Source organism: Chrysoperla carnea, chromosome 5 (genome assembly GCF_905475395.1).
Source record: "Chrysoperla carnea chromosome 5, inChrCarn1.1, whole genome shotgun sequence".
Lineage (NCBI taxonomy): Eukaryota > Metazoa > Arthropoda > Insecta > Neuroptera > Chrysopidae > Chrysoperla > Chrysoperla carnea.
In genome coordinates, this window is record NC_058341.1 from 12,166,128 (window position 1) to 12,194,043 (window position 27,916).

General features: G+C 29.5%; 1 protein-coding gene across 1 annotated transcript in view; it reads left to right on the forward strand.

Annotated features, from left to right (window-relative positions):
- Nucleotides 1-5,796: 5,796 nt before the first annotated feature.
- The window catches only part of LOC123300067 (TWiK family of potassium channels protein 18), a 63,339-nt gene continuing 41,219 nt past the window's right edge, over nt 5,797-27,916 (forward strand). The window contains exons 1-2 of the mRNA XM_044882538.1: nt 5,797-7,233; nt 8,781-8,956. Of these exons, the coding sequence (XP_044738473.1) occupies nt 6,974-7,233; nt 8,781-8,956 (436 nt within the window). The 5' untranslated portion in view covers nt 5,797-6,973. The remainder of the gene's footprint in view (nt 7,234-8,780; nt 8,957-27,916) is intronic.

Consider the following 27,916-nt stretch of genomic DNA (forward strand, 5'->3'; position numbering starts at 1 on the left):
TCCTAGCCTATAAATTGTTTTTCCACGAATTTTGTGTCGTCTTTATTTTAGTAATTAAACCATCTTGTATATAAGCCGAAAATAAAATTTTATGTTTGAATAAGATCTCATGATATGTACAAGGGAATTATTTTCTATCTAGGTATACACCAACACTTAACTTTTTAGGGCCTTCGTGGAATATGTTTTTATATATTTGCAAGTATGTACTTTTGTTATTATTTGTGTACTTACCTTTATATTATACTAGCTGTGAACTACTCGCTTTGCTGGGCAACATCCCCACTTGCACCCCTCCCTCCACATTTCCTTGCGTGGGATAACAGTTTTGTAATGTACACGTCATGCTCTTTAATTTGATACCCCACTTAGGTATATTTGTAAATATTCGATAATTCCTTCCCACTTTCTCGCTACACCTTTCTACCACCCGAAGGTTAAAAGTAGATAAAAACAACAGATCTTTGAAGCTGGTTGTATATCGTGTCAATATTTGAGCTTAATCGATGCACAACTTTTTTAGTTTTTGAAGAATATCCTTTTCAACCCCTATTTCAATCCCTTACTCTACTAAAATATGGATGTATTATACATAAAAACCTTCCTCTTGAATCACTCTATCTATTAAAAAAAACCGCATCAAAATCCGTTGCGTAGTTTCAAAGATTTAAGCGTACATAGGGACATAGGGACATAGGGACAGAAAAAGCGACTTTGTTTTATAATATGTAGTGATATAATATATACATTTATGATACCAGAGCTGGTAACGTTAACGAAAGTTTATTTCTTTCCTGATTGCGTTAGAATTTCTAACTTTCCTGATTGCGATAGAATTGTCACAAAATAAATTTAGAATCAGCAACTTTTCCGCACTACTAAACACAGTTAACGCAATCATTCTCTGGTACCAAATGTACTTCAGCCATACCTGATTTCAATAAGAAATATCTTATATCCAGTATTTTGAAACCATTTTTTTCGTGATGTTGCCGACTCTTATATCATTAATACTACCTTACTATACGTTTTTACATTTTCGTAGAAACTTATTACATTTCTGGGATGATTTCTATTAAATATATTATTATATGTTTATGATATATTTACTTAAGGTTGATCGGATATAATGGCAATGTATAGATAAGAAAAAAATGAAGTTTTAATATGTTATTAATGGTTAACTCGAATAAAATAATTTTTTGAAATAAAAATCTGGCGAAGGTTTTTCATTTAATTTATTATGAATAAATAAATATTTGAATTTTAACATATTATGGGTAGGAAACGTCGAATGAACGCATACATTTTCGATAGAGTAACTCCAGGACAAGTCATGACTTCCTTGCTCATAAAATAATCAAAATGAATTCAGGAATGATCAAAATAAACAAAGGATTAATGGATCCAAAAATAGAAACATTTTGATATCGCTACAAATAAAAATGTGCAAAGAGTAGTCGGAGCAATGCAATATTTCCTTCGAATCAAACCGCGAGGCGAAGCTACGTGTGAACTCCAGTTCTTAATAAGCAATACTTTATTATGCCAAATTTTCATGTTCGTTTTGTAACCAAAATAAAAAAGCATTGATGATTTAATAAAACAAACAATCGTAGCAACAACATTGTCAGAATGAATGTAAAATGCTAATAATTTAAATCACATTGATTTTTGTTTTCAAAAAAAAAAAATGAATGAAGAGTTTTGTTGTAATATCATGAAAACACGTCAACACAGTACTAACAACGATATCATCGACATCATCGTCATGACATTCCAGCATTATTCCATGTATGTGTGTGAATGTAACTGGTGTAAATTCGAATATAAAACAACAGAGAAATTGTCTCTGTACTAGGTGTTACAGATTCGATACGGTAACTTATTTGTCAACAAATAAAAACGGTTCTAAGATTCGGCCTTATTTAACTATAATTGGTTACGAGGTCAGCCAGTGGCAGTACCAAAAGCTAAGCAAATCAATCAAACCCAATTTGCTTTTATAGTGTAGGAAACCTAATCATTGGAATATATAAAAATGAAATGTCTTTCAATCCATTCTGGTGGAGGAAGGTTGTAATGGGAACAAGATTTGATCACCCATTGATATCGCTTTGCTTTAATTCTTTCGAAAGACACGATCAAATTATATTCATGTCATAAAAATCAGAAATCCCCGACTAAACAGAGACTAAAAAGAGGGGTATAATAAGTTTAACGTTCCTGATGTATCTAATAGTGTATCTACAGTCTGATTATCTCATTGTAGCTCTTAAACGGGTGAATCGATCTTGATATTTTTTTAAGATTGTTTGATCGAGAGTGTTTTTAGGTATGTTTTGAGTACGAGCAGAAGGTCCGTTCTCGAAACAGCTAGAAAATAGGTGATGATCTTCAATATGTTGAGTAGATTTTCTCTCGATTAAGTTAATTTAAAAAAAAAAAAAATTTCAAAATCGTTTCATTCATTTAGGAACTACGATGTCATAAACGAATCAATCAGACCTGATTGCATGCAGTAGATTTTTAAAATTATTATTACTAGGTCATTTTATTTGAAGCATTTGTATAATTTTTCTTGACTAACTGACTAGGGAGTAGTCATCTCGTCAGTTACTAAACTAAGTGCACTTCATTGTGGTGTTATCCCAAACGATTTCTTTCCTGATACATCCGTTACATTACACTGGTACCATTTTATTTGTATACGTCTGTATGTAACTGTACATAATGTTGTATAACGACCATGTTTGAATAACTTTGCATTTAAATTACCTGAGATATTGACAAATTGCCAACTTTCAATATGGTAATATTTCATTTAAATTATAAAAGAGGGTTTGTTACAATATATTCGATACAGAGTAGGGTCTAAGTAGATATACAGTTACAAATAATTGATTCTTAGAGCCAATTATTAGCTCGAAGTTTAGCCCTATTAGAAAACTATTGTGTTATAACAATTTCCGAAGATTTTGAATCAACTTTAGACTAACAAACGTAAAATATTCTGGTGAGTAAGTGTTAGACAGGGAATAGAAATTTCAAAAATCGAATGTTTAATCAGTGAATAACAGTGAAAATCAGTGAATAACGATGTACAACTGTATACTTACTTACACCCCACGCTGTATACACATATAATATATTTAAGCTAGAGAAATTTTGCACCAGTTGTGATTAATTGTATTCAGTAGTAGTAATAACAATCTTCAAACGTTATAACTGTAGTTAGAATTTCTATCTTCGATATATGTATGTGTTGTAGTAGTCGAACAACGTATGTTGGTTAGCTGTTACCAATTTGATGATAGATATTCTATAGATTTATGCGTATAATAATATATGTAATTAGAAGGAACAGGATGTTGAAAGTATATGTTATATTTATTCTGGTGTTTTAAAATAGATTCCAGAAGGAAGTATCAGGAATAATGTAAATATTGTGTTAAAATTCACAAATCAGCATACATTTTTAATTGGTATTTGTAAACCTACGTTTATACTAATTAAATATAATTGAAAAATAATATACACATTCCAGGAATTGAAAACGGTACTCTTGAGTTCATGCCAAGCGTTCTATCTAACTGGACCATAAATGCTTCGTTTTTTCTCCGTTTTCTTTCGAAGTAAACATGATTGAGAATTATTGAAGTAATTTTAAAAAAGAATTGTGGATTTGGAGTAAAAGTTTTTTGGGGGTATTTTAACGATTGATGTGAATGAGATCCGGATCACAGTCTCAACAAATTTTTTGAGTTAAATATCAGCTGAATATAATTAAAATAGAATAAGAATACCACCCCTCGTAGGTTCGAGACAAACAACAGTAAGTGAAATTTGAAAACTTTGCGATACCCTAGTTTTTAACATGAAGATACATTAATTGTTCCACATGGAATCAATTTACAGTCATTTAACAACTGCTGCCCACACTGTTAATTGGACTATCCACAATCTATAGAGAACTCTCCGTATCGACTGATTTGTTATTTTACAGTACCTATAACTATACTTTTACATGCAAGCCCTTTTCATGGAAACTATGAACTGTTTTTGTTATTTGTACAGCCGCCTCAGATGTCAGAGTGAACGATATTCTTCTAGAAACGACCTCCACATTCCACATTCAACTACGATACCAAACTCGTTACGATATTTTCGCCATGTTACATCCTGTGAAAACCTAATATCCATAATACCTGATCAAATACAACGGTAATTATTGTTATTAATTACAGTGTAATGATTCTTTCTTACCGAGAAAATTTATGTAAAAATTTTTTAGAAATTTAATGAAGAATATTTTTCTGTAACCTTAGTTTAGTGATCCGTCATAAACGTATACTAGACGTCATTACCATATTTTATCTTATTTAAGTGATTCTTTATGCGTAAATAATTAATACATTACGTGATTTTTATTTTAAATGTGTTACATTTAAAGTAAATTATAATTTTTCTTGTCACGTATTTTACTGTTTTAAGAAACTATTTCAATTCTTCTAACCTTAAATTTACAAGATGGAATTAATAGAAGTACAACAAGTAATAAATAATTATGGTATTTAACGTTGAAAATGGTATTTTTTCGAAAATTCATCGTCTCTGTACTAAAAGAAAGTTATCCTTTCATATTTTATTTGTAATATATTTTTGGAATTCTAGATGCAACTCAATAGGGGATTGGACTAAATTTTCTTTATCACTTAAGATGAAGAATTTTCACCTTCATTTAATAGTTAGATTCGTAAATCTGATCCGTTTATACCGACAATAAAGGACAAAAAATGGAACAAAATTGTTAAATGATGTCTAGAATTTTTTTATATAATTAAGGCAGTTTAATTGTGAAAAAACTTTTCTTATTAATTGGATAAAATTGAAATATAAGATAACAGTAATCGTAGATTAAAATTGAAAATTTGTTGACCATCTTGCAAGATGAAGATGCAAAAAGCAACTCATAAATTTATTTATGTGTGTGTATTGAGTATATGTATAGATACAATGTCTTACTATTGTACACTGTTGTCACAAATAGAGACAACAGCGATTGTACTACCTTAAAGAAGTCCGATTTAATTAAACGGTATAGTGACTAATTCATACTCCATTTATCAAGCGTAATCAGTTTTGAATTGATTTCAATAGTGAACGATTTTGATGGGAACTGCGATTGGATCGGTACCCGGACCTATTATTCCACCAGAGATTAATTCCAGTGATTCAATTGTGTTATTGTGCTTTTTTAGGAAAAGCTTCTAACGATATATTGCCAGATTACTACTACTTTGGAAATATTTTTTTAATTGTTCGAATATTTAATAATTGTTTGAGACAAGGATTATTCTTATCTCGACCAATTTATATTCAATTATGATTCATTTTGTAAATAAAAATAATAAAATAAATATTATTATTTTTTCTAGGTGTTTCAACATACATTCAACTCGCAACATTCAACGATACGATCGCTGCTGTACATGAGTAAAAAAAATTAATGTGACTGCAAACAACACGTTTCACGTTATACATGAAAAAAAAAAAATAAACACACAGTGTTACCAACCAACAGATCTAACAGAGTGAAAGTTTTAACAATAAACAACTAAAAAAAAAAAATAAAAAACTAAATATGTAACTAAAAAAAGTGTTGTTCTTCTATAAAGATAGCAAACAAAAATTCATACTTAATAAAAATAATATTAAAACAAAAAGTAAAATACGTGAGTCGTGTACACTACGTGATAAAAAACAACACTATGATGATGGCTCCTTTAATAAAAACTACAAACTTAATTCAAAAATATTTCAAAAAACAACTGAAAATTCTTTTGAATATAACATGAAACGTTGGGTGCGTTTTCATACAGTCTGTATGTACTACAATAATGAGAATATGAAACTATGAAGGAATCTATTAAGAGTCTAAATCTAAGTTTTTGGTCTCATATTTTTAAGATGCAAATGTTTTCTTTTCTGCACGGCTTTGGTCACTTAGTGGATTAATATGATCTCACTGATTTCTGAACCCGCTTACCTGTATGTTCCCCTTTCTAATTTTGATTCGGCATATCCTTCAGACGTCCATATTAGACGAAAAATGTTGCTCAGTTCTTTATTTTCTATCCTTAATTTAGATATAATTCCTACAAAATTTAAGCTTATTGAATTTATGAATGTTGAGCCTGAAAGTAAATAGGTCATGATTGAAAAGATCAATGAGGTGGTAGAAATAATATGGGTTCATTTTGATTATTGGGAAAACTTCTTGATGTAACTTAATTGAAAATTTTGACCCTAAAATGATAATCGACCAGTATTTATGATTCTACCTCAAGGATGTCAGTGTTGATTAAATGAGAGGGAATGGCTGAGTAGTATATCGAAAATTTTTTTTCAAAACAGCTATTATTTGGTAATAGATTGTCATGTTCAAATAATAATAAAAATTCATTGGAAACGGGTGCAAATAGCAAAAGAGTTGAAACTCGGAAAAGATTTTGGGATGCAGTACGGCAATTTTCCGCTTTTCAGTTCCTGAAAAGTGCAAATTTTAATCGTAAAGCAAACGTAAACCTTATTGACATGAAAATGGTCAAGTAAGTTAAAGAAACTGAAAAGAGTAGAAAACAGTCGCAAATTTTAGCACACAACCAAATACTCTTCCGTCCTCTTTGAGGTAAAAACGAGAAAACAATTACTCCAATTTGCCACCTTCCTACGGACTAATTGTCTTGTTAAAAAAAGAAAATTGCAAATTCAATCTGTACCGAAAATTTAAACTTATAGGCACAATTTCCTTACAATCATCAATACCTTAAAGAAAACAGTTCTATATTCAGTATTATTTAATCCCGTTTTTAGGTATATGCAGACTGGACTATTTGTGCTATTTGAAAAGAAGTGACAATTAAAAAAAAATATTGTGTTTTTAATTTAAAAATAAAAAGAAAAAAACAACATGGATCGCAAACGTTCGGTACGACGATCTATGCGACGTCAATATAAAAAACCATTAAATGAAAAACTAAAAGATTATTTTCGTAATTTTATTGCATTTATGTTTAGTAATGTTGGCATTGTGGGATTAGTGGTTGGATATACAATTGCTGGTGCTTTTATATTCATGGCAATTGAAGGTGAAAGCTCAAAGCAACGTACATACGATGTAATCAAAATGAGAAATGCAACAGCTGCCAGATTATGGAAACTGACAGATACGTAAGTTTCTACTTTATCCACTCGTTTTGTTTTTTTTTGTTTTATTATTTTCAATTTGTCTTTTGTAAAAATGATTTTTATAAAGCATTTGCAATACAGTAATGAAAAAAATGTCATAATCGTTGATGAGTTTACAAATGTTAGATATATTTCATAATTTATTTATCTTATTTATCAAGTGCCCATAGTGCCTAATTCCTTGCTGCCATTTAGATATATAGTTTTTAAGTCGCTGGGAGAAGTTTGGTAGACTAGCCAAAAGAAGCCACTCACGAAATTTCAAGTATGATTAATTATTTTACAAAGCACCTTTTCTGTCCCACAATATAGTCATAAAAAAGCATACATTTCCACACTCGCGGGGTGTAGTGGAGGCGAAGCACTCACTACTACTACATTCTCGTCCCTTGGTCGGCTACTTTATGCGAGTGTAGAGGAGGCTTAATATTTTTGTTATGGCACTGATAATTTAGTTGAATGGCAAAGTAATTAAACTTGTTGCATCCTGTTATCTTCTAGGTAATGTTACTAACACACGGGCAGGGAATTGTAACAGCATTCGTTTCGACATGAATGCCATTACAATTTGAAATAAATGAAAAATATCACGGCCTTAAACTGACAAAATATATTTTGCTCAAGAAAAATTTGCTTATAAGATAAAATATGTTCCTTAAATTTTGAATCAATACCGAGTAGTGGTTATTCTTTTAAATAGAGTATCTAACTGTATTAAATTTCAATCATAGATAAATACTATGAAAAGAAACAACCCCTTTATGTATTTAAACAAATTTTCTGAATGAAAATTCCGATTTTAGATAATTCTGACATTATAAAAGCTTTCAAACGAAAATAATGGCAACATTTTTGAATAAGAGCTACAAAAAGCATTCTCAAACTTTTCTGAACAGAATTCTCAAATTGTTTGTCCTTTCAGGAAAATTTGATTTCACTATAGCCACGGAAAAGTGTGGTGGTAACGAGATATTCGGGAAGAAACGACTGTTTAATTTATTTTATTTATTTTAAATTTATTTTTCTAAAAGGATATGAAAACTGATTTAAAAAAAATTGTTTTGTTTTTAAATTATTATAAACAATTTTCGCCACATTTTTGGTGGTGTACACATTCAATGCAACCGCTCTTAGGCGCCACGCGTACCCTATTCCTACCTACTTTCAATAACTAAAAGAAAAATCGAAAATCTATCGTTCTGGAAAGATATTTTTTCACAATGTTGCAATACAATTATTTACAATTTACATCAACTACTCTCGTAAAATTTCACAAACCTGTAAATAAAAAGCGTAATAAAAAAAATCTAAATTATAGCACCGATCGTGATGTACAATATATTCATTTAAATTTCGTATAAATTTTTTCAAAAGTATTCATTTGCATAAAAAGGCAATTTTAATTTAAATAATTATAATAATAACCATAAAATATTTATCTAAAATAATAATTTTTTTTGAAAGTTTATGTTTATCATAATAAATACTCATTATTTTATAATTTTTATGGTTTTTTTTAATGCCTGTAGAACAAACACATTAAATGAATCGTTTTGGAAGAGTGTTGTGAAAACTGAAATGGAAGATTATCAAGAGCATATTGTAAATGCAATACGTTTGGGTTATGATGGTGCTGATGAAGATTCAAAACAATGGTCATTTTCGGGGGCTTTTTTATATTCTTTGACTGTGATTACAACCATTGGTAAGTGACTTGTTTCATTTTTCTTCTAATTAACGGTGATGTAAGTTTAACGTATTTGTGGATCTGTATATCTGATTATGGTATCGTAGCTCCCAAACGGCAAAGTCAACTATGATGTAATTTTGTTTGAAAGGGAGTTTGATTAAGAGTGTTCTTAGATGTGTTCTCTACGATACCACATACGAGTCGATCAGACCTGATTTTGTGCCGGAGGTTTCTTTTAATTTTTAATTTATGCGTTTATCAGTTTTTTCAAATTTTGTCTTCCCCAAAAATGTTGAACTAATATCGCAAAATAAAGTGACTTTTCTGTAAAAATTTATTAGAAAGTTTACTCACCATAAAGCTGGATCATGGCACAGCCCGATGTTCATTGCTACCGTCTCCTAGTTGAATTCGCTGAGTAGACATTGCCAAGAACATACATAGACATTCCTTTTTTCATGACGTTACCAGTTCCTACCTGTCTTCAAGTGTCCGTTTCCGAACTTCAAAGCCAAATTTAGTACTTATTGGAATATTATAATTGCTTGATAAAAGTGACGTCCTTGCTAGCACGTCAGAAGGTTCCTAGCTAACTTAAAAGCCTTTCAAACATTTTGAAAGCCAATAAAGTTTGAAATAACAGTGTTTGGATATTATGATCTCTTTTCCACTGATTGGGACTAAAATCATTTTAATAATTATTTTCCAAAGTTTGTGGTTTATAAAGAAAATAATAAATGTTTTACAGGAACAGTTAGTAATATTATTAGTACCGGTCCGTTAAACTTCTTTAATTCTTTTGTTTACCAATGAGATAGCCACAGATTTAGACATTGTTGATTAAACACAAAAAAAACAGGTATCTTTAATTAAATAGGTAAACACAAAAAAGTACATTTTATTAATTTACGATCCATTTTATATTTCCACACTCTTATCTTATTTTTCTCTGTTCAGAAATTGTTTTGAATTAGCAAATACAAGCTGTCCCAAAATTATGTTTTAATAAAAAAGGAAATCACATGAATGAAAAAAAGGGAACATTAGAGAAAAGTATTTGCAGGAAAAAAAAGAAGTTGTTTCGGGCAGATTAATCAAGAGGTGGAAAAAAACAAATGGATGGAAGAGATATTTATCTTCTTTTGTTTTAACCGGAATTTCTGAGCTAACAATTGCTCCAGTCGTTAAAACAATAATGCCATCTATTTTTAATCCTCGAGCTAAAAAACGGGTGTTATAAGTTTGGCCGCTATGTGTGGGTGTCTGCCTGTCTGTAGCATTGTAGAGCCTAAACGGATGAACCGATTTGAATTTTTTGGTTTTGTTTGAAAAATAATTTAATGGAAATGGTTCTTAGCTATGTTTAAAGTGCGAATTAAGGGTTTCGTACCCGAAAAAACCTAAAAATTTGCGATGATCTTCCAATTCGGCTCAGTTTGGAAAAGGCTTTAAGGAAAAAGACCATTTAATGGAGAGTGATCTTAGATATGTTACATATGCGAGTTTAGGATTCCGTAGTCGAAAAATTTGTCAGGGGTTTTTTAAATTTTGTAAATTTCACTTGTTACGAATATCACCCTTGAAATTATATACACATTTTTTTACGAAAATAGTTGGTTGAGGAAATTGATATTGACTAATTTTCTTGACAATTTTCATCTACGTGCTTGAAACATAATTTTTACAACCTTCTGTATACCTTAATAAGATAAGCAATATCAAATAGGGAAAATTTTGTAAAATTTCTTTTTTCATTGAATATAAATTTTATTTATTAAGGTTTATTTACCTTATTTATGAAAACTTCTCTTTTTTTCTGTTCATTTCCTTGTTATATTTTCAACAACAAACAACAAGGTCTTCTCTTATGTAATATAATATAATATTAGGTATCCAGAGATACCTACTAAAAACGTAAAATATTGAAAAGGTTTTTGTGTGTATTATTTACTAAAAAAAAAATCTAACCTTTTATTATTTATTAAACAAGGAGAAGCCTTTATATATTGTTTTCCTCTACTTGTGTGTACCTATTTATTATTGAAACTGTATACAAATTAAAGTATCGTTTCTACAATTTCTACTATTAGTTACAGAACGATTTTATTAGTTTTACTTATAATTCTAGGTCAATCCCTGGTAGAAAGTGCCCGATTACTGCCCGACTTGCAACCAGGGCCCGATCAGGGAATGAAAAGAAGGCCCGATGACGTGAGCCATGAAAGGTTACAGACCGGGGATGATTATACTGCCCCAATTTATGCAAACCCTTCCAGGTAACTAGTATCGCTAGCCCGAATATCTTAGCTCAACCGGGGTAACTGACCGGATATATAAAGTGAATCCGAGTACGTGAACCCGAACAGGCAACCGTAACAGCTGAACGCGCTACCCTGATTACTATTGACCCAACCAGGCAACCAACCCGGCAAAATATCGTTAACCCCAGTGTATAAATCCTTCCCAAAACGCATTACATTCTGGTCAGGGAAATAGCCCGGTTGTTTAGTCAGGCCCTAATATATCAAACCGGGCATATTCAACGAAACCCTATCAGGTGCCTCAAATTATTTCTACCAGGGATGATAGACGTTTTTATTTTGTTTTGATTTTTCTCATTGATACTTTGACTTTAGAAATTTTTGACTAGATATCTTGATGTGGGATGGCGATTTCCGAACAGTCCGAGTCGAGACACTGACATCGTAAATTGACAAAATCGATTCTCTTAAACTAGGCAAAATCGAAGCACAAAAATACTAACTTTTATGCAAATGAAAACATTTCCAAGGTTTCCTTAAATATCATTTCGTTTCGTCGACACTTCTAGCCAACGGGTGGCTGGACTCAATAAGTGAAATCATTATGGTTTATATATATACACTGTAAATTTTTTTCTTTCTTATCTACATATTATTTCATAACTTTTAAAACTACACCTACTTATTTTTCATTAATTCATTTTAATCCACCATTATGGGCGTCAGGCCCATTCTGGTTGGCGATACCCACAATAATTCTGATGAGTATATTACCTACACTAATATACATACTATATGCATCTGTCTCTATACCATACCAGCATTGTAGTAAACGACATGCATTTCTTACCGTGTACAACATTGAAATAAGTTTTTTGAAATAGAAAAGCATTAATAACTTCACCGTTTAATATTGCAGATAAGTACCAAATGGTTTTAGAACGATTTGAATCGATTACTTAAATAATATTGTTTATTTATTTAAAGTAAATATTTATTGTTCATGTAATTAATGGTGAATGGAATGATTTATTTGTAAATAAAGTGCAACTGATAGCAAAGTAAATAATTCGTACTTTATCATATACGAATTATTAATAATAAAATAATAAAAGTTTATAAAATGTTCGAGGGAGAACACAAACTTATAGCTCATATGATATAAACAGATCTACACCGATCTGTTAACCATTCGAAATTAGTATCAGGAGAAAGATAATTTACGAAATTACGAAAATAATGGTACATACATACCATCAAAAAAGCGTTCTTGGGAAAAACTAGAAAATTGATTATATTAAAAATAGACATGAACACTTTTCGATAGACTATCTATTATAGACGTGTTTATAAATCATAAAAAATATGTCTCATCTGGTTATCAGGTCTTTTGTACTATTATTTAATCTGAATTTATATGTTTTTAACAAAAATCACGAATTTTCACTGCATGCGTCTTCTCTGTAAGTCAGATCGGGATTTGCTTTCAATATTTCAAAAACTTTCAATAATAAAAAAATAGTACTTTTATAAATAGCCTGGTAGCTAGTAGCTACTCTTCTGGGCTGATAAATATCTATTCTATTATTATTATCAGCAATATTCTCAATAGTATGATCATGATAATCATTATCACCAGAGTGGTATAGAAAATGATAACATTTTATAATAATAATGTTCTTCTACTTCTTCTTCGTGAAGAATTTAGATAGAATAAACATTAGGTAGAGTGTTGTACCTAGATAATATTTTACCTTTTATAATTATCACACAATTTCGATTCCTTTTTTTATACATGAAAATTCACGTTTCGTCAACCAATTAAGTAAATCGTTGTCCTTGTGCTATTGTTTTCAATTAAAATCGAAATAAAACTTTTATTGCAAAAAGTAAAAATGATGCATTAGCTGTTAATTTACTAACAACAGGCATGTTGACTGAATGTTTTTGATTACTTCAGGTGAAGAAATCTCACTGGACGAGTGGAAAAGTGAAGTTGGCTTTTGAAAATCTTTAGTAACATGCAACATATGAACGTTTAAAGTTCCTAACTAAACAAAAAGCAAGATATAGTTTAGTGACGTCATTGCACGGTACCATCATAGAGATTACATATAAACTTTGCTTTGCTAAAAGGAAATGGGCAATAATCTTTGAATGCTGATAACTTCTTCGTTTTTGAATCAATTTTAATTTCACGTATTAAGCTTAGTTTTACATTTTTATGGGTAATTTTTGACCCAAGGTACATCACTCTCTCCTATATATAAATAGAAAATCATAATAATTGGACAAATCAATAATAAAAACCTTTTTATTTATTATTTGATGTTTATTTTTCTTTTTGTGTGTTCTGCTGTTGTATCGATATTTATTTCAAAGAAATTGGTTCAGGTTTTTCATTCTAAATGCTGATCGATTTGTTTTCTATTTCTTTTCTTTTCTTTTTTATTAATTTACTAATTAATAATTTTTATTAAATGAAAAATAAATATCAATAACGAAATTTTCTTTTCTCTTTTTCCTTTCTTTTTTTGTTGGAGCAAGGCAAGATCTTGAACAATACAATAGAAATGAGATACCGATGATTACTGAAATATTAATAGTAACCTCAACAATTACGTGCTGTAAGGGCTAGGGCTATGACCGCTCCTTAAGTGGAAGGCTGTCAGGGTGAAATCTAATCCTGTTAATATGCTTTTTTTATTCTACTTATGATAATTATAGTTTAAGAAGAAAGAAGGATAAATTGCACCTACAAGTAAGTGGATGATGCATACAATTGTATTTTAAAATTCAAAGCGTGGCATGATCGACACCTGTCCAACCAGCGAATTTAAAAAATGAATGATGAGATGCACCGCACGCTTTTAATTCACATTGAAATAACAACAATTATCCACTTTTTAGAACAATAAAACGTGTTTGTTTAAATTTTTTTTAACTATAATTTTTTTTTTTGTGCACTCTGTACAATCTATACACCTTACCAAAATAGTATTACTAAAAATCTATTGATGTTTTTCGACTCTTAAATGTTATATACATGTTTGGTATATGAATGTATTGGTCATTAAAAAAGTTTTTTAATTTTGAGAAAAAATAATTTATTGCTACTGCAATTTTGGAAAAAAAATAAAAAGTTTAATTGAGAAATATAAGGGCAGAAAGAGAGAGTGGAGTATATTTGAATGTGGTTTACATGCTTTACACGAAAAAGAGTATACAAATAAATTTAATATAAATAATGAATAATATAAATTTAAAATGTAGTATCTACCGCTTTTGAAATTTGTCTAGCAGAAACAAAACTTATACGGATAACTACCTACTGTCTATTATATAGCAAGAACACACATAGATAGAACTATTTGGAAACAAGCTGACCAAGTCTTATGTAAAAATGACTTGGCCAGTCTGTTCTTTGCAATTTTTGGGTTAAGATAATTAACTTAGAAAATTATTTTCTTAAAATGATGATTGTTACTTTTTGCTCATTTTTTTCAAAGGGGTACTTCTTAAGGATGTACGAGGGGCGGGGCAATTTTGAAGAAAAGGCGTGTTTTTTCAAAATTTTCAAAATTGTTTTTTCAAAGGGGGAGTGCGTGATGATTTAAATAAATAAATGACAACAACAGTAGGCATATTTAACATTGGTCTTATAGGAAAACGGTAGATGGATGATATATTTTCATAGTTTTCTCGAAAACTAATCGGTAGAAATTAAAAAAAAAAAAAACTGTTTAAATTAAAGTTAAAACCTTAGTCAATTGTTGAAAACAAAAAAGGCCGTTGTGTCCGACTAATTAAGTATGTCTGATCACGGAAGTGGGGAAACAAATTTAAAAAATATATATATTTTCAATTTTGATGGTGAATTATGTTATAACTTGACAATGCAAGATGAAAAGTAAGAATAAAATTTTTATATATCTGGGGTAATTTATAAAATATCGAAAATGTTTAGATATTTAGCTTTCGATATTTTGAAAACCAAGGCAGACATTGATAAATTTTATTGATTAATGAAGTTGTAACTAAATTCATCACCAAAGTTGAGAATGAGATACAAATAATTTCAACCATTAATCTAAACTTGCATTAGCGTTCGAGTATTGTAAAAATCCGACAAACAATTTCCAATTTTGCACTAATTTGGACACAACACAATCACTGTCGTGAGTTCAAGTACGATGCGATTTATTATTCTCGACATATCAAACTGACAGGACCAGAATTCCGAATCGGAAGACTAACTAATTTTGAAATTTATAAGTCTATGTCTAATATAATTTTCTGTCTATGTGTATACTTACCACATGCTTTTACCATTGTTTTTACAATAGTCCAATGGGTGGTGGAACATAATAGTTAATACTATGATGGTTATTTATATGAAAAAAAAAAACTTTGATTCATTTATTTCTCTTCATTGCTTTTTATCTATTTTCTTTTTGTCTTTCGCTTCGTATTTTTATTTTTTTGTTTTCGGTAGGTATAGGGAAAAAAGTTCTAGTCCACCAATCATTCTGATTAACTTGCAAAACACATTCTCATTCAAAAAACTTATTTTCAAATCTAATTTCAAATCAAATTACTTGATTTCTTTGGGTTTTTCTTTTTTCATTCGACGTCACTATGTACAGGATGGTCCAGTTATAACGGCTAGAGTTTATCAAATGGTAAATAACGTTTAAGTTCTGACAATTTCTCAGCAAAATTAAAGCAGTGAAAGCGCCCTTTTCTAGATACTTGAATATTTGCGAATATATGTTATTGTGAATTTGACCAAAATGACTACTTAGAAAGATTGAAAATTTTGTCAGTAGGAGCGAAGGATCTTTCATAATTTATGGCTGATGATAAATTGGGAAAACTATAATGTAATAATTCATACTTGGGGCATTGGGTACCAAATTTCTATTATTCTAAGCAACGGCCGTTCTATTATTCTAAGAATCGTTTCAGCAATATTCACAATAATTTTTGTTTCTGAAATTCTAATAACCTGTGTCAAAAAAATACGATTTTCCGTTATATTGCTATTTACCATTTGTTAAAGTTCTTCTATTGTAACTTGAACACTCTGTACATGGATGTATACCTACGGCATATATTTATGGCAAATTACAGGTTATCCTGATATCTAAGAGTAGACATATTTTACTGACTATTGACGTCATTATCTTCTATGTAAAACAAAAATATATTGTTTTAATTTATATGGGACGTATTTTTATACTGGGCTTAAAAAACACTATTTTTAATATATTTTGTGCAATGAATAATAAAATCATTACCTACTCAAGTTTTTTGACCATGAATCGATTTTAATCTTTAACAGGTCGTTTTGTTTGTGAGCCTTCCCCTCTTCTTTTATGGAAATTCGACTTTTATGCCCTAAAACGTATTAAAAATAATAAATAAGGGTGAAAATACTAGGGGTTTTGGGGCCGTTGAATTCGAATCTGGCATAAAAAATATTAAAACTCAAAAGGGCGTCCGAAAAATTATGTTTTTAGCCGAATTCCTTATTTTGACCCCTCAAAATATAAAACAGAGTTAACTGGGGGTTTTCGAGGTCGCTACATGCAAATCTGACCATAAGAAGCTACTTTAAGCTACTCGAATTAAAAAAAATATATCAGGAAAATATTATTTTTCTGTAGGTTTTCGAAAAGCCGTACAAATAAATTAGCGAAGAATATTATATGTTGTGAATGACTTTAAAGCAATTAATAATAATGAGTAGTCATTCTAAATAGAGTACTTATTCTTTAATTTCCATTTTTATGTTTCGATTCACTAAACTATAAATAATGTTGGAAAATTTTACTCTCACTTTTAATCGAAATTCGTTAAGTTCTAAGAGAATTAATTAAAAATTTAAAACCCAAATAAATTGTAAATATTATTTAAAAAAAGTTAATTTTTCGAGAATTACCTAAAGAATTCCCTTTTAACTTTCTTTCTTTGCTTTCAAAATTAATTAAGAAATCTAAATACGAAGAAAAATGTTTTTTAAGTAAATGATTACACTTCCTTAAATGTTGTTTTTATAAAAAAAAAAAGTTCTTGTATAACACTTTAAAAAACCTAATAATATATTATTCAAATATACACAAAAAATAAAAGTTTTTTTTTATCCTTTCTCTGAGGATTATCAAAGGAACATAATGATTTCACGTAGCTACTAAAACAACAAAATATATTATGTAAAAAAGAATCATATAAACAAAAAGATTGATAAAGTTAAAGAGACATTGATTGAATAGGTGAACTGCAACAACTATAACACAACAGTTATAGACAAATATAATCATAAATTAAAATATAAGAAAGAAAAAATTGAAAGGAAATGAAATGGAATTGAAATGAAAAATGATTGATTGTAAAAAAACTTATAAAACTGACTAACTGATGAATTAGTCTTAATCAATGATTTTGTATATTAAGGTTGATCGGTCAGAACACTAAAATTTCTAAAGTACCTAGATTCAAAACTTCCCTTTAACAGAAATTAAAGATATTCAATAGCTTACTTTGGAGTCTACTTCGTCTTCGCGAACGAAAATTTTTGTGAATTATTTTAGTTTTTTATTAAGAAATTTACGAAACTCTTCGCCAGATTCTTATTTTTTAAATTTGATCGTTATGTACGAGAAAAGCAGATGTTTTTTACTTTTATATGTAAAGAAGTGAGTGTCCAGTGTACGGTTTCATTCGTGAAAATTATCCAGGTAGTTTTAGAGGGGAAAGTACGCTAAAAACAGAGTTAGTACAGTCTAGTTGCAAACGACTCACTTATATTGAAGAGTGAATGGCTTTGATGAGCAAAATTACAATCAAATTATTCTATATTATTTATAATTAATAAGCCAAAACAAATAGCCGAGTAATTTTAAATGAACAGCATAAATAAACAATTATCTACTAAACAAAAAACAATCAATTATTTAAAACATGATTATTTAAAACATAATACATATTTGAAAACCGTTGGAAAAACAATAATTCTTAGTATCCATTTTTTTTTCGATTATGATTCAAAAAGACATAATGACAATCATTTCTTGCAATAATTCGATATTTTAGAGAAACAGTCATTGTTTTGAAACTCACTGTAGGCTCATTTTATATGCTATCGCAGTAAAGGTTAAGACAACGGAAGTCTGCGATCAACAAATATATATATTGTTATACTTATTCATGAAATTATAACTGCAAAATAGTTTAAAATGTATCTATTTTCGTCTGTTCCGTCCGAGCTTCTAAACTATTTATCCATAATTGGATAAATGAAGTTAGAAGCGCGCTCTTTCCACAACACCGAAAAGAGATCCGCCGTCTGTAATGAAGATTTTACTTATAACATTTTCAGACGAAAATATTTTCTTGTTTTCATACTTTAGAGAGCGCGATTCTGTTATTGTCCGGGTTTTAGTTTTCGAACTTTATTTTATTTTCTTAATGTGGTTTCATTTGAAGCCACCAGTTGTCGAATGGCAATATGGTTTTCACAACAATGCATTAATTCCAAGCGAACCATAAATACTCTAGCAGAGAACTTACATTAATATAAATTTAACTTTCCATATAATTGACAGGTACATATTACTCTATATGTATATGAAATAAAAAGTACCATATTATATTGTTTTTGAAAATTTTATGAATAACACCAACAATACTCTACTACAAACATACATCAACAATCAACTACCAACAAAACTAACCACACACAGTAATAAATAAACATGTATTTGTTATACCTTGCATATATGTAATATGCAAGGTATGCTAATTTTAGTCTCAAGTTTGTAACGCTTAAGGATGTAAAAGCATGGTGGTGGGGGCATAAATTTAAAAATAGATAAGACGAAAAGTAAGAATAAAATTTTTCGATATCTGGCTTAATTTTCAAAATACCGAAAATTGAAAATTTTTTTTAATTATTTAGCTTTCGATATTTCGAAAACCAAGACACATATCGTAAAATTTTATTCTTATTTTTCGTCTACATTCATGAAGTTATAACAAAATTCATCATCAAAGTTGAAAATAAGATAAAAATAATTTCAACCCTTAATCTACCCTGCACTTACATCCCTTATATGGACGGTGACACTTAGTTTTTTTCTTTTCTAATTCATTGCTAATATGTTTACTTTCTATTAAAAAGTTTTTTTTTAATTTGTTTTCATTCATTCCAAATGAAAATTATCAAAAACTTCCAAAATATGTCGTTTTTTGAGATTCCTCCATAAGAGCCAATGTATTTTATATCGATTTTTAATGACTCTTTTCTTAAAAATTTGTACGGTTACCTAAGCTGAAATTTTAACCACATATTCTTTGAGTAAACGACTACCTACAAACAATTTTTGAGCCTTTAAATCAAACATTGTTGTCATGCTCATACATCCTTAAAAATATTGATACTAGGAACAAAATTTTGGTATAAGTGTTCATAAAATCACCTAATTAGTTCATTTTCGGTTGTCTGTCTGTCTGTCCGTCTGTCTGTCAACACGATAACTCAAAAAAGAAAAAAGATATCAAGCTGAAATTTTTACAGCGTACCTAGGACGTAAAAAGTGAAGTCGAGCTCGTAAATGAGCAACATAGCTCCATTGAGTCTCATCTTGTAAATCGTTAGAGATAGAACAAAAGTTTGAACGTAAAAAATGTTCCTTATAAAAAAGTAACCAACTTTTGTATGAAACATTTTTTCGTAAACATCACTGTTTGCACGTGAGAGTGCAAATTAGGCGTAAATTGTATAGTATCAGTTATGTATGTATGACATGTATGTACGTGTAATGTGATAGAGTAATCAACACTATCTATGCATGGTATTTCAACAATCAACTCAGTCAATTGTTTGTTTTCACTTGTTTGTGTATTATATTATGTACACACAACAACAATAATAATAATAATTTCTATTGTTATTTGAATAAAAACATTTTATAATATGAACGTTATATAAACTAAACATTCATTAAAATTAATGATTATATATTTGTTGTTATATTATTTTGATAAACATCAAAATACGTACGTGGTACGTACAATTTAATGTATGTTATGTCTAAACAATCATTCAATTCACAATAAGAGTGAAAATTTATATATTTTATAATTGGTTCCATACTAATTGCGTACTAATTATTTTATGTATTTAAGTTGATATGATGCGATGGTACATTCGATGGTTTTAGAATAAAGCCAGGAGCTAAAATGGTTCTAAATTTATCAACAATACTCTTTAAAATAGTTCTCGTATTTACTAATAAACATTTAGGCAATTTTATTACGTAAATGATAAAATTATTGTCTAGAAATTAAACTAATTTTGATTGACATCTTACGCTAAATAATTATAATTCAATACAGTCAGCGAAACAGCACCGTTTTTGATAAATGATCAATAAATTCTTGAAACTTGGTAAGTGGCTTCCTTTTGGCTGGTCTACCAAACATTCTCTCTACGACTTTTTCTAAAGTGTTACGTTTTCAAATGGAATTTAAACAATTTTCGATTAAAAATAGGTAGTCATAGAAATTTTCCGACAGAAGTAAAAACTTAAAACAATATTTTGTACTTTTTATTTGTTTGAATTGGATTTATGGTATGAATAATTAAAATTTCATTCGGGAAATTGAATCATGCTACCTAAATTCGATCACATTTCAGTGTGGCTTTGTCTCGCATTACTTATTAACGGAGTAAATAAAAATAGTCTAGAAACACATTTAATTTGTATTATGAAAATGTTCTCAAGTGGTCTCCCATCCAAGTACTGACTGTGCCAATTGTTGCTTTACTTTAATGATCGATCGTCGACGGATGTTTTCAACGTGTTTTCACATTGTCTGGTATGCATGTTGCTTTTGAAGTGACGATTTAAATCAAGGTGATCACCAAACTAAAATTTTTACCACCTAGTAAAACTATTATAATATGAAGTTTTCAAAAATAATAAGAAAAAAATATGATTTGGCATCTAAGTATTCTAGTAAGAGAATCTAGGTAATCCACAATCACGAAAAAACAATGAAAAGAAAAACCAAAATAAAAATACATTTTGTACATTTGTTCATATCGTAGACTTGAGAATAATATTTAATATTGGTATTGTTGTACTTATACTTTACTTACTATACAAGAACATGTAGTGATATTTGATAGATCGTCAAAACGTGTTCAGTATTTTACTAACAGATATCAAGGGAATTATATCGACCTATATATTTATTATATACGTATATGGAGTCTTAAGTTTCTGTATTGGGAGAGAAATTTGTAGCTATAGTTACATATTTAAACAGGATTTAATCAAAATGTAGTGTTTTATATTATTACAGTAATAGAACGCATACATATTTAACGACATTGGGAATTGAAGGAAATTAATTAAGATCAAACTGAAGGTATGAAGGTAAAAATAAATATCTTTAGAAAGTATTTTATAAATCTAAAAACTTTACTGATAACTAGCAGTTATTCACTTGCTTTGATGGATAATTTCTCCTTTTTTAAAACAAAGACTATCACGTTATAGCTCCCACTTATCCTCCCTTTTGTTCACAACTTAATGGATTTGAATTTTTCGGTGGGGAACTCTTAACTTAGGTGCAAACATTAAATTAACCTGCTTTTTAGACTTTTTGGATCAAAATTACCCCATCCACCAGGTTTCATCAAATTCCAAAACAAAATTTATTTTCCAATTTTCTCGATTTTTTCAAAAGTGGTTCTTTGAAAACATGGGAAGCAAAAAAGGGGCTGATTAAGTCAAAAATAACATCCTGGCCAATTAATCTGAACGATAAAAAGATTGGCTCATACTTGATATATTAGAATTCGAAATAGTAATCAACAGCTTTAGACATGCTTTATGGAAGGGCATGGATCTGTCATCCTGATTTTTGTGTTGTCTTCTGGCTACATTTATTGTCAATTTCTTTATATACGTGATTAAAAAGTTTGCAAAATAGTCAAGTAAGGTATTCGTATCATATTTTTAGAATACTTGATATTTTGTTTTCGTATAAAATCAGAATAATATTTTTCATTACTGCCAAATATTAAAGGTACAAATTTCCACCTGTTTTAAACAAGTAAAAGAATTTTACTCTATCTCTGTCTCTCTTGAGATTCAATGAACATATTATTTATTCATACCAGAGTACTTCTAACAGAGAGACGACTGTCGAGTCGGCTTGCATTTATATTTTAATACTTGAAAATTTTTCAGATTAAGTTTCCGAAAGTAAGTTAATGTTTTCACATCTAAACTAGAAAATCAAAATAATAAGAGGCACTTACGAATATTAAAAAAAATGTATCATCTATTTGTGCGTGAGGTTTGGTTATGAAACTTTGGTTGTCTGATTGAGACAGGACCAGTGTCCACCTAAAGAAAATATTGGTTTCGGAATAATGCCCACAGATTGTAGGTCTTCTCATATCAAGAGCTCAACTGTGACATGAACTTTTTTTCCTCACTGTGACAGCTTCTGCAGAATAAAGGAAGGCCTTGGAGGAAAGATAAGGCCTTCGGAAAATCCTTTTGTTCGGGGTTAAAAATTTGCAACTGAATTATAAAGCAACACAGTCTCAAACGCTTGTGCAGAAATTTTGAATAGCAGTTATTTTTTATGCAAATAGAAAGATTTGCTGAGAAGAATATGAATCACGCATGTAAATCGGATGGCATTTTCGTGGTAAGTATAGCCTGATTTTGGCATCGATTCCACCATATCCATATACATACTTTTTTTAGTTTCAAATTAAAAATTTAAATTAAGAAATACAATTAAAAGCACAAGTTTAAATTGTACTAAACAACCACTTCTATGAGTCACTATAATGCATGAATAAATTAAAAAGCTTGAGGCGTTCCGTTATTTTAATGAATTTGAATTCAAGACCAGATTGCAAATGGCCGTATGCATAGCCGCATGGTAAGTAATACTTAGTAATTTTCCATCGATTGGGAGTTTTCAATATTTATAGCGCTTTATGAAAAATTAATCAAATATTGGCGGACAAATTGAAAAGTCCAGTAGAATAGTACAATAAATTTGCAAAATCAGTTAGTACTTGGTTTTACTTTCAAATGCTCATATTCACCATGAGTTTTTTTCATTTTTCCCACACCGATTTATACACACATAAAAGTTAGTTGAGATGTACTCATAGGGAACATGTCAGTAAAAATACATTTACCATGCAAAGTGAAAAATAAAACACAGTGCTACCACCAAAATAACTAAATAAGTATATATATGTATCAACGTGTATATTGTGCTTATTATTAATAATATATCAAAGAATTTCATTATTCTTAATGCTTCTTGCTCTACACACAATATCTATGTCGAGTTCTTTTTTGGGATACATATCACCATTCGTCTTTGTCGTATGCATGGATAATATAAACATCTGTCACATCAACTGTGTATCAAAATATAACCAGAGAAAAACTTTCCGCATAACTGCCTTTTATTACTCATACCGCTTACAAAAATGTTACAAGGGTTTATGATTGTACAAGCGTTTATTATTTTATGTAAATGATTTGGACACAGAAATTGATAGATTAAGGAGTTCCATTGTGTATTTTTTTCGCGTAATTTACGTGGGTCTAGCAAATTCAAAAACTTGTATTCGATTTTTCAAACCACCTCCTTCTACGAAAGGTATGTATATCAAATATGGTAGAAACGACGGGAAAATTGGTTCATGCTTACCACCAAAATGCATTGTCATCCACCATTTATAAATGTTAATTGTATTCTTCTCAATAAAACCTTTCATTTGACACCCATTTCATGGATGTGCATAAAAAATAATTAGTACGCCATCTTTGGTGGTACTTACTTAACCGTACATTGTCATCCAAACTAAACGTGTATGCAAAATTTCTGCTCAATCGGTTAAGGATAATGGCTTTGAAATTCAGTTGCAAGATATAACCCGAAAAAATATACATACATGCTTGTAAAATGTTGAAGTTACGGCCATTAGCGTTACCACTACTTTTGTTTGTTCCCTTAATTTACATCGTATTAGTATAATTCATAATTGCTGAAAATAATAAAGTCCGCAAATTTTCGTTTGTACCATTGTAAGAACAAAACTAGTGGGTTTCTTTTGAAAAGCAATAGTGGCGTCGTTGATTTTTTTTTGAAAAGTAAAAACTGTAAGTTCTGAAGAAGATTTCCAAATTTCTTTGTGATTTCATTACAAAAGTTTATTATTTATATTTGATAACAAGTCAAAACCATTTTTTTTATGTAAGAATATTCTCAGAAAAAAGAGAAAACAGAATCTTCAAGACGGTTTATTTTTTGTTTATAATATAAATATAAAAAATAATAATTTAACATCGTCTGCGAAAACTTTTTATACTTTTGTAAGGGAGTGTAAAAAAAAAAAGAAACATGATCTAGACGCATGCAGGCGTACATTATAAGTGGTTATTAATAATCTAACCGTATTCGTCTAAATCAAAACAAAATATTCGAATTCGATTTGAGCCTACGAATATTTGAATTTAATTAAAATAATAATCGCAATTAAAGAAATTCTTCTAGCGTCTACTTCTTGCGAAAATTTAAAAGAAGGATTTTGTATTCAGAAAATTGAATAGCTTTCTTGGGTAATGGAAGCAGTACAAATATGGACAGTCCTATAATCTAATAAATACAAACAAAGCTGTGGAAACTGGCTAACACGAACGTGAATATCAATATATTTGTAGGCCACATTAGGAAGCTTACAAATCAATACAAACTATACTAACCGGACTAAAACAAATCTTACTTTTCCTAAAAAAACAAAATTTATAAAGAATAAGTGACAACAAACGCTTAGGGTACTCCGAATAAACGTTTGAACTCAACTGACCACAGAAAACTGTAGGTAAAAAAATAACATCATTTAAATTCCATACTGTTTTCGAGGGCAATGACAATGCAGTATTTTTTTATGTTGACATTTTTGTTTTTCTTTACTTTTCTTCATTAATATTCTAACGGCATGACATTTTTCGAGCAAGTATAATTTTAAAAAAAAATAAATTTTTTGTAGGCTTATTACGTGTGTGAGTGATTTTATCAATTATATTTTACTTTATAAAAAATTACGATCATACCAAAAAAACGTAAGAAACACTTACAGACAACTTTATTGGTTGGAAGAATTTAATACTTTGTCCTTAATAGAATTGATGTTTAATGTAGTAGAATTTACGAGAAAATAACCTCTCTGAAAAATGTGAATGGGTATAGAAATATTCGATAAGGATCATTGTGAAACTATTATTAATTTCAAGAATTTTAAATAATAAATAAAATCTTGTAATGTAAAATAAAACACAATTTTTGAATTTTTCATAACAATTATTTACTTGCGACAATTCATGAAATTTTGTTCGCAATTTTAACAAAATATGAAAATACCGTACAAGACATAGAAATTGATGATATTACTAGTATTCTAAATTAGGCGTGGCCTTTTGATAACGGTACCCGCCCCTCCTGTGGAAGGTCATCAGTCCACAGCCCACCCCAAGTCTTAGATTTTTTTAATATTGATTTTAAAATTTTTTTTTTTATTTCAAAATAAATCAGTAAACAGCGTAAAGGGCATAGTTCTCAACGGGTGTCACACTGCACCTCTTGACAGCTAATTTTCGTTTTAATTTTAATATTCGTGAGTGAATAAAACCAGTTTTGCTACGCAGGTATTATATATCTATCTAGGAGTGTAAATGCCATATAACGAGCGTGTCGAATTTTTAGGTCGAACGTTATTAGTAGAAGTTAAGCTGACACCTTTTTAGTCTAGAAGAAGATGCGCAGAAAAAATATTTTGTGATGATATTTGTTTATGTAAAGTTGTAATTATTCAACGAAGTTAACGAGTACCGACTTGTATTTTTCTAAGACATTACCCGTTGTGGAATTTTATTCACACCTTTTACACCATAGATTAAAAAGCACAATCAAATTTGTCTAAATATTTAAATTGAAATCTTCTAGAAACTAGACAACTTTTAATTTGCAATTAGTCAGTCGTGTTGTGATAGAATAAAATTAGAAGAAAAAAAAACCCATGAAGATAAGATGCTGGGCTGTATGTAAAATGTAAAATGATAGTATCATAGTATCATTAGCATGAATTTTGCATAAGCTCGAAATATATAAGCAAAAGGTTGGATGGGTTTGAATAACTAATGTAGTTGGTAAATTAATAAAACAAATGAAACTTACGATATTTAAAAAGCCCGACAAATTTTTCGAGTACAGAACCCTAAAGTTGCACTTGAAACGTATCTAAGAGCACTCTTCACTAAATTGATTTCTTTCTTTAAAACTTTTTCCAAACTGAGCCGATTTTGAAGATGATCGCCATTTTTTTGGTGGAACCCTAAACTCGCACTTGTAACATAGCTAAGAACAGCCTCCATTAATTTACTTTTCAATCGAAACAAAGAATCAAAATCGGTTCATCCGCTTAGACGCTACGATACCCCAGACAGACACTAACACATAGTTGTCAAACTTATAACGTCCCTGTTTTAGCAGTCATGTTTCCGAGCCGGCTTTGCTTGTATCTTGAATTTTTTTTATCAGAAAAAGTATAAAATATTTTTTGACATGTATACTCAATGTCAGAAAAAATGCTAAAACATTCTAAGTGTTACTATTATAACATAACATATGATGAGTACGCTTAGAATGTTTTAACTGTGGTAGTTTTTCTGACAGTCAGTATATATTAAAAAGCTAGGGTTCTGAGAACGATTGATTTTTTAACTTAAAATGGGATATAACGAACACTTTTTATCTCTTGTAATTATTCGTTTAAACGCTTCCTTCTTACAAATGAGCTTCAAATTTTGTTCCGCGCGAGATATATACAAACAAAATAAAAACCTAAGAAAAAATTTGTGATCGTTGTAGACCACGATGGGTTTCAAGAAATAGGATAATAATTTATATATCAGTATTATACAAATATTTTCTTCTGTTCTATAAGTAACAACCTCAAATCGTTACAATACCGTACTTATTGTAAATATATCGTGGTATAAGCGTATTATGTAAAGTTGGAGATAGTGTGACATGTATTTCTGGTTGTCTACAACTTCTAATAACCCAGTTAGTTTGTCTGTGTTATTTTTTTCTTTCTTTTATACAAATATTCAAACTATTCTCCATGAATACTCTCGTATAGGTGTGAAATTAGTTAAAATTACTTTAATCTTTGTTAGTTTTATGGATAACAACGTGATTTTTTTTAAAATTTAGACATTTTTGATGATTCCAAAAGCCTACCTGAAAATGTCAATTTTTTCAAATTATTTTTCTCTCAAAAGAAAAAATATATTGTATTTTCATGTAAATTATAAATTGCATTTCTAATAGAAAATAAATTTTTATTTTTATTAAAAAAATGCAGTTAAAAGAAAAACCAGTCAACGAATGAATGAATGTATGAACCAGTATGTGACCATTCATGTGTCTGAATTTTTTTTTTTTTTGGCAATCAAGTTATTTTGATGAATAATATCCGCAAGCTTTGAGTTACAATTATCCGTCCCGTTTGTTCACTTCTTCACCCGCTGCACTGTAGAGGATTATTCCGGTACAGTTTCTCGTAATACTCTTGTCCCACTTGATCCTAAATACCTAT